Source organism: Lepidochelys olivacea, assembly GCF_965140295.1.
Source record: "Lepidochelys olivacea isolate rLepOli2 genome assembly, chromosome: 12".
In the NCBI taxonomy this organism is placed as follows: Eukaryota; Metazoa; Chordata; order Testudines; family Cheloniidae; genus Lepidochelys; species Lepidochelys olivacea.
The window spans coordinates 37355962-37370565 of NC_140422.1; the positions used below are offsets into that span (position 1 = coordinate 37355962).

Below are 14604 nucleotides of genomic sequence, written 5' to 3' on the forward strand. Positions count from 1 at the left end.
CCACTGGGAAGACGGGAAGAAGGGGACCGAAGGAAGCAAGGCGACCCCTCTTCCCCCCCCCGCTCCCCCCCAGACTGGAGATACAAAAACAAGAGACACCCCCCCCCTCCCTCCAGATCCTTCTCCCCCCACCCCATCCTTCCCACTGCTGAAAGCATCTTTGCACCAAGATGCGGGACTTATTGCAAAAGCCGAGCGGAGGCCGGGCGGAGTGAGGCTTGCAGGGGGAAGGAATCAGAGCAGCTCCCGTTGTTTCCTAGGGTGAGGAGAGAGAGCGCGCGCGTGTGTGAAGCGCGTGTGTGTGTGTGTGAGCGCGAGCGCGAGGCGGGGAGACACAGACACTGCATTGCTGCTGAGCCACGAGCCTCCACTATGCTGCCGCCGCTTCTGCCGGGGCTGGGGCGCGCGAGTCAGCATCAGCAGCGGGCAGCCCCCGGTGGAGGTCACAGGCGTGGGGCTGAGACCCTGGGTGTCTTCTGATTTGAGAGGGATTCTTTAAAAAAAAAAAATTGTTGGCAGTTCGTCTCCCCCTCCCCATCCCCCCCCCACACTTTCTTCTCCCCCTCCCCCGTTATTTCCCTTTCCTGGGCTCTGCCTTGGATGATTTTTAGGTGGAGTCGTTTGCACCAAAACCCTTCAGCTGCTGCTGCTTTTGCTGCTATTTCCCCCCACGCCCTCTCCCTCCCCCTTTTTTTTTTGGTGTGATACTGTTTCCACAGCAGGAGAAGAAGGGACTGATCCTGAGGATCCTCCTAGAGGATGAATAACCCCAAGACATTGACTGAAGCAGCACGCTGGACCTGGTGCACCATTCAGATTTGATGAAATAATTCAGGTTTTTTTGCCATTTTCTTTTTTCACCTTCTGGGGGCTTTGCAAACCGAATTACATGCATGTCCAGTGGGGGAAGGTTTAATTTTGATGATGGAGGCTCCTACTGTGGAGGCTGGGAGGACGGAAAGGCTCACGGCCACGGAATCTGTACCGGCCCGAAGGGTCAAGGCGAGTATACCGGCTCCTGGAGTCACGGCTTTGAGGTGCTGGGGGTCTACACCTGGCCCAGTGGCAACACTTACCAGGGCACCTGGGCACAGGGCAAGCGCCATGGCATCGGTGTGGAGAGCAAGGGGAAGTGGGTGTACAAAGGAGAGTGGACTCATGGATTTAAGGGACGGTACGGGGTCCGTGAATGCACTGGCAATGGGGCCAAATATGAAGGCACCTGGAGCAATGGATTACAGGACGGCTACGGGACAGAGACCTACTCGGATGGAGGTAGGTGATGTGTTAGTATCTTCTGAGCTGGCTCAAGCCGTGATAAAAGGAAATAAGAGGTTAGAAGAAATCTCCCCTGCCTCCCCCATAAGAGGGACCCTTTGCCTGGGCTGAACTCTCAGAGTTTGCAGCCTGCTAGTTGGGAGCAAGTGATGATCATACCAGTTTCCTACAGGGTACAGGAAAACCAACCCAGCATGGCATTATCCCAGCGTTTGCCACAAGCTGCCTCATATGTTCAATGGGGCTCTAAGCTTTTTCTCCCTACTTAGATGACCAGAGCTTTTCAGAGGAGTGTATGGGAGCAAGAGGGAGAAAGATCTAATGCGGGAAAGCAGGAGGCAGCGTAGCCAAGTTGAAAGGAGATAGGCCAAGTTGGATTCAGAGTCATTACTGCACCACCATAACCTGTAGGATCTCCACCAAGCCTGCAAAGCAGCCATGGATAGAATGGACATTGCACTGCTGCGAGATCTTGTACAGATATTTGAAACTCTAGCTATAAGAAACAGATGGCAAATGCTCTCAGCAAGCGTCAGATCTTTACATCCATGTATCACCTTCCTGTCCCCTCCAAATGCAAACCTACACTTGATAATACTGGGCAAGATAATTTCATTCAAACAGGGTTCTTATGCTCCTATTTCACTACAGCTTAATGCATTTTGTAGGGGCTCAGAGGGATAGAAAGAGCTCTTCTCTCAGCATGGCTTAATAAAATGTTGAGGGGAAATGTGGATTAAATAAAAACAAGAAAACTCAGTGAGGGTGATCAAAAATTGTCAGACTAACAGGCTTTAAAGCCGAACAGCTGTATTTCTGCTGCAAGTGGCTGTATCATTCCATCTAATCTAAACTGCCACCATAAGAATAATCAGGCCTATCTGCTAGAAGCCAATGGAATTAACAAGGCTGGCCTGTTGTTTTTGTTGGGTGTGTGTCTATCAAAACTGGGCTTTCCAATGGTGTTCTTTTCCAGAACTCTCAGACTGAGATAGGTCTCATAAACATTGCAATTTTGTGTCTTCCTGGAAGCTGGGAAAAAGCTCTTCTTGCAAGATATGTCTCTGGAAAACACAGCTCACTGCTTTATGAGAAGATAAGAAGGCAACATTAAATGTTACCTGAAACAGCTTTTAGTTTTTCCAAAAAGAAACAGAATGATCCATTTAAAAAAGTAATAATTTTGCACTGCTAGGGTTTTCCCCAAAAGAAAATACAATTGCAGCCTTCTGCTTCACATAGCTGGGAAAGAATCAGGAGCCCATTTTAAATCTGTTTTGTTTGTGTTGTGAAGCAATCTTTAAATACTGATAATCTTCTGTGCAGAGGTAATCTAGGTTTGGAAATGATTTTTTTCTTATGCACTTGAAATGCTAGGACAGGATCTGGACAGCTTCGGTATGCACCTGACCACAGTACTGCCTTTCTATGCCCCTCGTGACATCTAGGCCCTGATAAACAATATTTTCAGTAGAGACAGACTGAAGTCAGGCTGTAAAAGTCTCAAACTACATGGCTCTGCGAACTGCATGTCACCAGACTGGCCGAGCATGCATGCATGCAGAATACGCAGTCACCAGCAATGCATGCCCGTGACTAGTTGCAGCGGAACAGTTCTTTGAGAAGTAAGGGCACCAGAGCCAAATTGGGGGCAGACTAGGAGCAATTCTTAGTTCTCAAGAACCTGCCGGAAACAAAGCTTTCATCCCCATCTAGTCTGTGCTTGGGATTTAAAAAAAAAGTGTCTTATTTTAGGAAGGGTTAAGAAAATTGCTAGGTTAAAAAGAAGGATGGCATCTGTAGCAAAATTATTTCAAGTATAAGGGTAGGGAAAAGGATGTGATAGATAACTACATAAAGTGGTACCTATGGTTAGGCCTGCAATTACCAAGAAAAACTACAAAGCACAAAATGTATACTCCAGTGAACTGGTTGTACTCTTTTCAAAGCACAGCTCCTCATAACATCTCATTCTGATGCTCACCTTGGGACAACTGAACCCAATAGAAATCGCACTTAGGTGAACTCTGCTCCAGCATCCCTGGGTACCAAGAAGCCATGGTCCCTTCCTGAATGGATGTCGCCACTTTGTCTGGGCAAAAAGGCCAGATCTGGCATCTCCCGGCTTCCTGGCGCTAAATCTAAATGATCACCATGCATTTGGATAATTGGGTCCAGATGTGTGCAGTCATTATATTGAAAGAATAATTGTCTGGCTATCATAAGAAAGAGACAGCTATTGGAAATTATGTGCATCTCATTAATCTAGCCAAATTATTAGTTTAGTCACTTTCTGGTGCATTGCAATCATTGTCCCATCATCTGTTGCTTGCCACCAATACTAAACTTCAGTCCCTTGCATTGTATGGTAAATCAACTGGTGCTAAATGAGGGATCACCAAATGGGTAGCAGGGATTTGAAAACAGGATGCTAGTGAATGAGGGGTTTTGACTCAAAATTTTACTTCTTCAACAGTAGATAGAAAAGCAGCAAAGAATCAGCAAAAGTCTCACAGCTACAGCGATCCCTGCCAATGCTGACTTTGGGAAGCCGTATTTTGCATGGAATAATGCACAAACGTATTGTGCATTTTGCTTGGATTTAGGATATGGCATGCAAAGAATTCAGTTTTGTTTCCACCAGTCACTCTTCCTGTCCTGCTCACAGACATGTGTGTCTTCCCCCTGCCCAACACACACATTGTTCTCACACCTGTCTCTCACACACATCCCCCGTATGCAGATCGCAGACTCTCACACCTCCCACAGACACACTCATCACCAGGCACATGCTCAGTCTTGCCATACATACCCACATAGTCCCTCAGCCCCATACAGATGCTCACAGTCTCCCTGACACATCCACTCAGACCACATAATTATGTCCCACAAACAAAGAACCACATGCATGTAACATGCACCCACCATGAGCATTGCAAACACACCCTTCCCCATATCACACTGACATTTACACACACACACACCCCTGCTGCATACAGATACACTCACTTCCATGCACAGTCCCATAGATATAACTCCCACACAAACCATATTTTGCAAAGATATCACACCCCAACTCCTCTGACTCAAAACCCTTCCTGCCCTCTAGCCCAGACTCCTACTTATGCCCATTCATAAACAGGCTTCAAATGAATGATTTACTGTTTGCTTTATGTCGAATTCTGATACTGGGCCTGATTTACCACTGGGTTACTCCAGTTTTACACCAGTGTCACTTCACTGGAGTTATACTACCATACAACTGGATTAATGGAGATGTGAATCAGATCTGCTGTTTACGGAGCTACCGACCAGAAATCTTTTGAAGGCATAGGCCCTGATTCATCAAGGAACATTACTGTAGGCACAACTTGAAGCAAGTGAATTGTTCCATTGAGTTCTTTACTGAATTGAAACCTCAGTACAGCTTGGTTAAAATGTGAAACAATTTCCCGCAAGTTGAACTGGGGAGGGGAGCAGGGGGGAGGAAGAGAAATTATAAAAAAGAACCAAACCACAAATCAAGTAGAAAATAAAGTACAGAAATCCTTTAAAAACAAACACACACCAACTAGCAGGAAAAGCTTTGTATTTTGAAGCAGATTCTTTCTTAGTTGCTAAAACAATGGTTACTAAGAGGTGGGGTTAGGGAAATTAAGCAAATATCAAATTTAATGTTGCTAATCTCAGGCCTAAAAATGGCTGCTAAAAAAATAGCCTTAAAAGCTATTTTCTTTCCTACCCATCTCGATTTTAGCTACTTTATATTTGGAAATTGAGGCAGCGTTGGGTAAAGAATACCAAGAAACAGCACCCTCTTAAAATAGCTAAGTGATACAGTAGTGATTAGGCCTGACTGACGTTCACAATTTGAATTACCCTCGCCAAACCTCAAGGGGAAAAAACCCACAGCTCAATCAATCTAGTCTCTGAAGACTGGCTTGTCTCTCTTCAGGACCTTGGAGAGAGACAGTAGCACTGTGCTGAATGGGCATGTCTCACCAAGCCCATGCTGAGAATATCTACTCCTCCATTCTTAGCAGGACACTTACAAAAGGGTCCGTGTAGCTCTTCCAGGTCTCTCTTTAACAAACCCCATACAAGCCAACAACCTGGGGGTGAATAGTTTGCATAAATCAAGTGAACATTCTTTTAACTCCAGAGAACGTGCTCCATCATAAACGCTGTGTAGGATGCTTCATGCAATAAGAAATGTTTCTCAGTGTATTCTCTCTCCATTTGTTATCATACCACAAACACTAGGGCAGGATAAATGACCAAAAGAAGACCAAAGGCTAACTGCAAGAATGCTTATGTGCCATACGTAGGTGATTTTAGCAGGATTTATATGGGAGTCTGGTATTTGAAGTCTCGGGGCAAACATCTGAGGTTGTTTGGGCCCCAATAATTTGTATGTCTTATAAACCACTTACATCCACACAGCCATCCCAAACCAAAAGGATTATCCTCAATATCAGTCTTCCAAAGTTCTCCTTGTCCACATGCCTGGGGTGAATAATTTATTTGATGGGTAAGTGCAATATCATTTGTATTTTCACTAAGCACGGGTGAGCAATTTGATTTTGTGCCTGGACTAGCAAATTTTCATGACTGTTTTGGAAGACTGCCATAGAGGTCTAGAGTGCTTTGCAACCAGTAAGAAAAAAGATGGAGGTGTCGGAAACTGTCCTGGGTATGCTCAGGCCTAGGAGGCGAGGGTGGGGTTGGTGCAAGGCTGGAGCAGGACTAAGGTTTGGGGAGTCTGTTGCCACTATCAGGCAGGAATGAGTTCCAAGCCCCAGAGTGGTGTTGAGCAGACTGAGCAGCTGATCCTCCTGTGAGGCTTCAATACCTGGTCTGGGCGTCACAAGACCAGTTCCTGGCTTTTGGATTGGCTGGAGCCTAGCACAGGAGTGACTCATCACCACCCAAGGGGCAGATTGGTTCAGTGGATGGGAGATGAGGCTTGGAGTCAGGAGGCTTGGATTCAATACTTGACTCTGCCATGTTTAGCCTGGCTTAAGACCCTTAACATCTCCATGACTCAGTTTCCTCATCTATGAAATGGAGATAGTGATACTTATAATGCTGCTTTTGTCGAATGCTCGGAGATCTACAAACAAAACGTTTTAAGTGTTGTTATAAGAAAATACAAAATACCTACCCCCCACCCCCAAAAGCCAGAGAATGAAATTAAGTCCTTGCCCTGTAAATCCTATGAACTAAAGGTGTAAATGGGTGGGTGCAGTAGAGATGGAACAGGAATGTTGGGTGGAGGGCCCACATTTACCTTGTATGTCTACAAATTTAGGGCCAATTTCTGCTCTCAGTTACGTCCATTCAAACCCTCCTGAAGTTAATGCAACAGAGAAGAGGATGTGACCCATTTTCCTTAATGTAGAGGCAATCTGTTTTAAACTAACGCTGCATATTGTCATTAAGGGTGCTTGCAGAATCTAGTGTCTGTGTTGTATTGCTATTTGCATTGATGTTTTTCCACAGGTTTTCTTAATGCTGCAAGGAGCCAACCACCCACAAGGACAAATTTACATGAGAGCTGTTCATATCCTGGATGGCAGAAGTGCCATGGAAGTGTCAGCTCTCAAGTTATTTTGTTCCCATAAATGGCTTGTTGTAGCATTTTAAAAAGTCAGTGGGAAACAAACACAAATACTGAGTGTTCTTTAAATATTCAGGTTCCTACAGAATCCAAAGGCGAAGACCTAATTGCTGCTAATAAGCTGATTTTAAAATAATTATTGTTAATTTCATTACAATAATAGCTTTATTTATAAAGCACCCAGCTGCCTAGAAGTTTACTGGGTATGGTTCATGCTTAAAATACAAGAATGATAAGAAGTGAACAATAATTAAAACAGAACAGAAAAATGATCAAAATACTAAATGACACACATAACATGTTACTTCATTCAAAGCACAGAGAGGTACTCAAGTAATAGGAGTCTGGCCCAGGTAATAACAAACAAACACAGGAATTTGCAGACAGGATCAGACTAGTCCAGTGTCCTGTCTCTGACAAGGAGTAACCCCAGATGCGTCAGAGGAAGGTTTAAGAATCCTGCATTAGGCAGACGTGGGATAATTTGCCCCACACAGAGACCAGAATGAGACCTAACAGTCAGAGACAAACTTGGGGCCTGAAGCACACTGTTTAATATTGCTTCCAAAATCTGTCATTGTTAATTGTTTAACTCTGGGTATTGTAGATATCCACAGAAGTATCCAATCCCTTTTTGAATATTTATTATTAATGATTATTATTATAGCAGAGACTGAAGCTTTTATTCAGAAGATCTCAAAGTCAGAGAGTCAGAGTTCAAGGCTGGAAGGAACCAGCAGATCATCTGGTCTGATCTCCTGTATAGCACAGGCCAGCACCCACACACTAAACCCAGCATCTGAAACTAGACCCAAGTATTACAGCCCAAAGGAAACTAGACTATTGTGTGCCATAGGCAGAGAATGGGCAGGACAGAGGCACGCGAGACCCCTACAACAGCAGGGAAATGATGAAGTGAGATATACCTAGATAATCCTGGCAAGTAACCTGCACCACATGCTGCAGAGGAAGGCAAAAATCAAACTCATGCTCACTGCCAATCTGACGTGGGGGAAATTCCTTTCCGACCCCACATATGGTGATTGGTTAGACTCTGTATGTGTGCAAGAACCAACCAGCCAAGCACCCGAGAGAAAGAATGCACAGTGCCACCTCACAATCCAATGACCTGTCTCTGGCCATGGCCATCCCTGATGCTTCAGTGGAAGGAGATTAAAAAAAATTATGGCAACACCGCAAGACATGTGGGGTGGAGGAAACCCTTGCTGACCCCTGCAGGAGCTCGGCTGGAACCCTGCAGCATGACCATTTAGAAACACAAGACAAAGTGCTTTACCAAGGTTGGGAAATATTATTTCCATTTTACAAGGGGTGGTGGAAACAAAGTCACAAATAGATGAGGAGTGAATTGCCTAAGGTCACAGAGACCCCAGACTATAGCGGGACTAGTCACGTTTCAGTGGTCCAGGATTGGAGCCATAATGAGCTAGTGTCAGAGTCAAGACTGTAGCATAAAACTAGAAGGCAGGTTTCTTGTGCTAAAAGTACTAGCCAGACCACCTCCCTGTCTGCAATATCAGGGCCAAGGAGTGCTGCCATCTCATACAGCACCACAGCTATTAGAGACAGAAAAAGACCTATTAGATCATTGAGTCTGCTCTTGCAAGGGCAGGAGACAGTCCCCTGACACAGACTGTATCAGATGTTAAATTGATGCTGCACTTGCTCTCCGCCAAAACTCAGAAGAAGCAAGGAGGAGATTACAGGCATTTTAGAGAAGCTGGTACTCTCCTTTCCATGCTGCTTCCAAGTATTTCTTGCCAATTTCATTCAGGGGGTTTTAGATTTTAAACACTGAAGTCCATTATTAACTGAGCAGCTCAGCTGAGCTTCGTCTAAAAGGACCAGATATGTTTACCTTAGGGCACATTTTCCCGCAGAATGTCAGGCCTGATCCTGCCTCATTTAAGTCAGTGGGAGCTTTGCCATTGTCCTCTAAGGGCCCAGCCCTGCTCCGATTGTAAATATATATCATTAGTGGGGCTTCGTGGCTCCTTTTTTAGGGGAGGCTTTTCACAAGGATAGAAGAGATCTGGAAACGGAACTCATCTCTTACTCCTAGAGGTTATCCCTTCAAACCAGGGTCAAAGCACATGAGCACAGGGTGTTCTGCAGAAGCAGGATGTTGCTTAAGCTACCACACCCAGCGCTGTACCCAGAGAGACCTTCAGCGTACAGGGCTGTCATCTGGCACCTCCTGCCAGCACCAAAACTCACGCAAAAAATAATCTATCATAGGAACAACTGAAATGGGAAGATTGGAACATCCTTATAAAACAGCCTTGCCATCACTTGTTTATTGTGACTCTTGGGATCTTTGGTGTTTTTCCTCAAAGCCCCAACTTCTGGAATCAGGTGATTCTGTGAGATTCTCAGCTTCATTTGTTTTTTTTTCTAAAGTAAGTTTGTAGAGAAATGCTTGAAAAGGTGGCCATTAAAGGCTCAGAAACCAACTAAAAAGAACCCAATATGTATTATTTTTAAAAATGGTATGGTTTTTAATTCAAATCTCATGATTTGGCAGGGGTGGGGAGGAAGAAAGCAAGCAGGAACCCATCTCATGATTTTTGAATGTTTGGGATTAGCATTCATGATAAACATTTATGTTCTGCTTTACCCTTGACATGACTGAAGAAAAATATCAGAATGGTGTAAACACCAGGGAGGCAGAGGAATTATTCAGGATTGGACAATGGAATAATGGGAGGAAACTAAGAAAGAGGAAATGGTAACTGACTACTGGGGGAAAATAATACTTTCTGATACTGAGATATATTAATGTGTAGAATTATTATTAGTTAATTGAATGTTGACATGCTTGGAATTGTACAAACCACAAAAATAAGGAGATGGAGCCTGCTCCGCAGCTGACTCCAATGGTGTCATGCAAATTTACACCAGCTAAGGGTCTGGCTCAGTCTGGAAGAGCTTACAGCGTAACAACGAGATGTAGATAACATGAGACACAGACATTATGTGTTTATAGTGTCCATGCTGTGCTGGAGAGGGTATTACACTGAGGTGGGCTAGTGTGTACAAGAACTGGGGGTCTCTGTAGGTGGAATTGAATGGGGAGTGAGGGGTTTGATGCACTGGAATGAGAAAGTCAGTCCATGCCTGCAGGACAGCGTAAAAGAGATTACGATGATGGAGAGGGATTCATAGATCCCAAGGCCAGAAGGGACCACTGTGATCATCAGCTCCAACCTCCTGCATAGCACAGGCCAGAGACCGGCCCCCCAAATCATTCCCAGAGCAGAGCTTTATGAAAAACATCCACTCTTGATTTAAGAATTGCCAGCGATGGAAAATCCATCAAGACCCTTCATAAATTGTTCCAGTGTTCATTTACTCACTGCCTGCTAAAAAAATTGTGTGTCATTTCCAGTCTGAAAATGTCTAGTTTCAACTTCCAGCCACTGGATCCAGCAAGGATAAGCAGGAAGTTTTGAGGCTGGAAGTGGTGGAAGCTCCTGTCTCTTGGTTTATTTAAAGCTGGACCAAATTAAGCCCTAGCAAATGTGGACACAGACAACGGCCCTGGGCACTGGCAAGGAGATAGACCAAGGGGGTTATTTTCATCCCCAGAGTCTAGAATTTTATTACTGTGCTTTCTCTTCCCAGCTACTCTCTTTTTCAGCCTTGGGCAGTAGGCATAAATCAGGAGGTAGAAGGCCCAGATCCTGCAAAGGCATAAGGATGTGCTTAGCTTTAAAACAGGAGTAGCCCCAGTCAGTTAAGCATGTTCTTAAGTCTTCAGGATTGCCATCCCCCAAGTTAAAAACAACAAATTCCTCCTCCAAAATGTCATGGGATTGGCCCCAAAATAAGGAGTTTAAAAAAGGGGGGGATTGTGGGGTTTGGTGTGTCTTTTGATTGAACTCCCCTGCCCCACCCCCACGTGGAGTGGTGTGCCAATTGGTGTCGCCAGTGCAACCCCAATTGCACTGTGTGAGTCTGGCCCTCGCTGCAGAATCTCGTGGCTGCCTGAGGGTGCAGAGCTCCCAGCTTCTCCCCAAACGTCTCATTAATTAATTGCCGCCCCCATCACCACACATCCCTGCCCTTTCTCCAGCCCCAGCCATTCATTATTCAGCCTCTACATCTGTTCTAGCCCTTCCCTCAGGTGCCCCGCTGCAATTCCCAGGATTCTTAACCCCACTCCCCCTTCCCAGGCCTGGTAAGGGCAGGAAGCAGACGGACCCATTGTTCACAGCGGGGCAAAGGGAAGTAGAGCTGCTGCGTTCTTTCTGCTCCCTCCTTCCTTGCCCCCCAAAAATCCTCGCAGCTCCTGAGGGGAGAGGGAAGAGCTCTGCCTGTCTCCTGATTGGCTGCTCTTTCCCAGGAGGTGAGCAGGTGGGGATGGCAGCCAATTGTTCCCCCTTACCCCCAAGCAATGCTGAAATTAGTGGGAGGACTGGCACTTCTGGCCCTAATGCAGTGGTCCCCAAACTTTTCAGGGTTGGACCCCCACCCTTGCCCTATTCATGCCACCCCCTCCCCGAACTGGGGCCAGGTACAGGGCTGCAGCTTGGAGGAAGGGGAGACAGGGGTAAGGGGGCTGAGGCCATGGCCAGGGCCAGAAGCCAAGCTAGGTGGCACCCCCTCTCCATCCCTGTGGGGGTTGGCCCAGGTCCAAGCTGCACCCCTCCAAATGGTCCTCCTCACCCCCTAGGGGGAGGCATGCCCCACCGTTTGGGGACCTCTGCTATACTGGTGTAAAGCACCTTTATTTTGATATATCTGCAGCCGTACTAAGGGGGAGTGTGCCCGTATAGTTAAAGCGGTACCACTTTTGCATTTAGACAAGCCCTTAGCAACATGAGACTTTACTACAATGAGCTGCTGTGAAAGCTTTGCTGCAAAGTGTGGCAAGATCACAGAGTTTTGAGGAAGATTATAGGGTTGGAGGATTAGCAGAGTGAGAATTAGCCAGATTCGACTGTATTTTGTGAGAGAAGCATATTAGAAATATTAAGGAGGCTGAATGTATTTTAATGCAGTTAGCATCTTACATGCTAAAGCCCAATATGTTCCTCCCTCCCGCATCATGCAGACAGGTCCATGAGGGTTCACCTGCATAGCTCTGATTGTAGGGCTGTTGCTTTGCTTTGTTAGGAAGCCTGGATTGAAGCATGCATGTGAGCTCCCTCCAGAGCAGTCAGTCTGTTCCTGGGGACAGTTATGGGTCTTATTTCTGCAAGCTGCCTAACTCGCTCAATTCCCACTAGCTTCACATGGAGTTAGCACAACTGAGCAGTCCAGTGCTGTCAACCTTAAGCATTCAACAATCATTGCAAACCCCGGTCAGGCCCCCAGAATTGTGAGATTGGCTTTAAAATCATGATAGTTCCCCTCTCCCCATAAATAGGCTTGATTTGCCTTTAGGGGGATCATTTTCCTCCACCTTTGCTCTGCAAATAGAGGGCTAGAGATTTCCCTTTATAAAATGAAAGCTGAGATTCTCACGACTCCAGGAACTGAGACTTTAAGAAACGCAGCAACTCACTAGAGCTAGCAACCACAATTTTTTTTAAAGTTATTCTCCTCTAAACACTGGCTGGAAAAGGAAGTTACGAATGAAACACACACAAGATTCATGGGGGAGGATGGGATATAGATACAGGGTTAGTGGGGTGGGCAGAAAGGCTAAGAATGTATTTGTATTTTACAGTACACGGTGGGGAGCAAATTGAGTTTTTGCCTCTCAAAGCATGTAGCCTAAATGCCTTAGAAGCCATTGTCAGGAATGCTCTAAAATGTATACATTAGTTTGCAGGGATTCCTCCGTTACAGATGTGAGCCTAGCTAAATGTGTGTGTCATTTTCTGGTTTGACTTCTGCCAAATATTCCTGGGGGGAATATACTCAACCTGGTTAGCCCACATGGATAGTGACTTAATACCATGATGTGTTGGGAAATCTCTTCCCAACTGTGGCCATATTTAGTAAAATCTAGTCATGGTCTGAACATATATAATCAAAGGAAGGGCTGGGAGGAGGTTAGTCTGCAGCTGGCTCCATGTCTCCTTGGCATTGCATGCACTGTACTGTCACTGAACCTCATCCAGTGCCTCAAGCATCACTTGCAGCTCTTCCTAGACCTCTATGTGACTCCAGTAATAGGTTTAGATCACCATTTTAGGTGGAGCTCTGCAGCCCTCCTTAGCTGCCCGTGTGTTGTTAGCCATGGGCAGTTCAGAAGCATCCCATTAGTCCTCTGTTGCAGCTACTGGGCTGTTTATTGCAGGTCAGGTTCTCCACTGGTAGAATTTCTAGTGCAGCTTCAGGCACTGGAGTGACTGCAAGTGGATCTATGAGCAGAAAGATCAAAGATCTTTGTGTCAAATCAGCAGTTGTCATTGGTGCAGATATTGGGCGGAAGGTACCAGCAATTGACTGGTGTCATTTTCTCACTTTTTAGAGTGGAGCAAAGCTCCCTGTGCCCTGACACAGGGAAACTCTTCTTGGGTTAAAGTGACAGTGGTGGGACCACAAGGGGAAGGGTGCCCCTGGGGGCAAACAGCAGCTTAAACACACAAGCCAAATACCCCCCCCACACACACACACAAAGATGAATGGGGCATCACACTATTTGAGCCACAGTCCAAATAAGGTGGCCACTTGATGCTTTCTGCTTCTGGCACACACACACGTGTATATGTGCACATCCATCCATGGATGAGTAATTACACGTATGTGTGTATGACTATGAAGACAATTAAAAACTATCCAAAATAGACAACATTTCAAAATGCTTCCCATCTCTGTTCACCTGTCCATCAACACTGGTCCTGCAACTCAGAATCCCGTTCCCATTTTTGTATTTAATAAACACTGGTACTCTGTCTAAAAACAGAATACCTCTGCCCAGCCATGGGGGAGGCTGCTACATGACCACCCCAGTTTGGGGTGCCCCTTGCAATCTTGGGAAAAGTCAGCATTTACTTTTTCCAAAGAAAATGGGTCTAAACTTCAGAAGGGCCAGGCACCCACAGCTCCCAGTCCAGCACCTTGACAATCAGGCCCCGTCATCTTAGTGCAGTGCCCAACGCCCGCATCAGCTGGCGCCTTGGTCAGCAGCGTTAGCAGAGACTGGACCCGATGGGTGGATGTGGTGACTGAACTACCCCTTTTGCCTGTAGGATGATCACTGAGTCAGCGCCGAGACATGGTGGCTGAGGACGTGGAGCAAGGAACCATCATTCTGTCACTGCTTGTGATGTCCTTGTTCTCTAGGGCTGTCTGGGAGTTGACTCACTGCTGATGCACCCCCTCAGGGTTGGAAATGGCCAGCTTTCCCTTGCTAGCATCCTCAGCTGACCGGCTTCTGCCCTGCAATTCTCTGCTTGTGACTTGCCTTTCTAGCCAGGTCACATTCAGTTCCCGCCACTTCTGGAGCAAACAAAGAGCCCAATGAAGTAAATTCAAGCAAACTTAACTCTTCCCCCCTACTCTGACTCACTCCTCCTGGGCTCTGCAGGGTGGTTGTTCTGCTGTTGTGCAGAGGGATGCCTCCCAGGGCTTTCTTCCTGGCAGCCCAGCGCCAAACTCAACAGTTCTCTCTCCCCTTGTGTCAGCATGGTTCCACACCAGGTGAGGGGACCCAGGCCCTCCTTCTCTGGGCTCCAGTCCAGGGACCCTGTGGCAGGCAGCTAAGGTCTGCTTCCTCATATGCTTTGCTG

The 14604-nt window shown here is 46.2% G+C and overlaps 1 protein-coding gene across 3 annotated transcripts in view; it reads left to right on the forward strand.

Moving 5' to 3' along the window:
- The first annotated feature begins 563 nt into the window (after positions 1 to 563).
- The window catches only part of JPH3 (junctophilin 3), a 134801-nt gene continuing 120760 nt past the window's right edge, over positions 564 to 14604 (forward strand). Inside the window, exon 1 of one of the 3 annotated variants that reach the window (XM_084644315.1) lies at positions 564 to 1275. In XM_084644315.1, coding sequence (XP_084500441.1) covers positions 894 to 1275 — 382 coding nt within the window. In that variant the 5' untranslated portion in view covers positions 564 to 893. The remainder of the gene's footprint in view (positions 1276 to 14604) is intronic. The other 2 variants (XM_084644317.1, XM_084644316.1) reach the window with 2 other exon arrangements.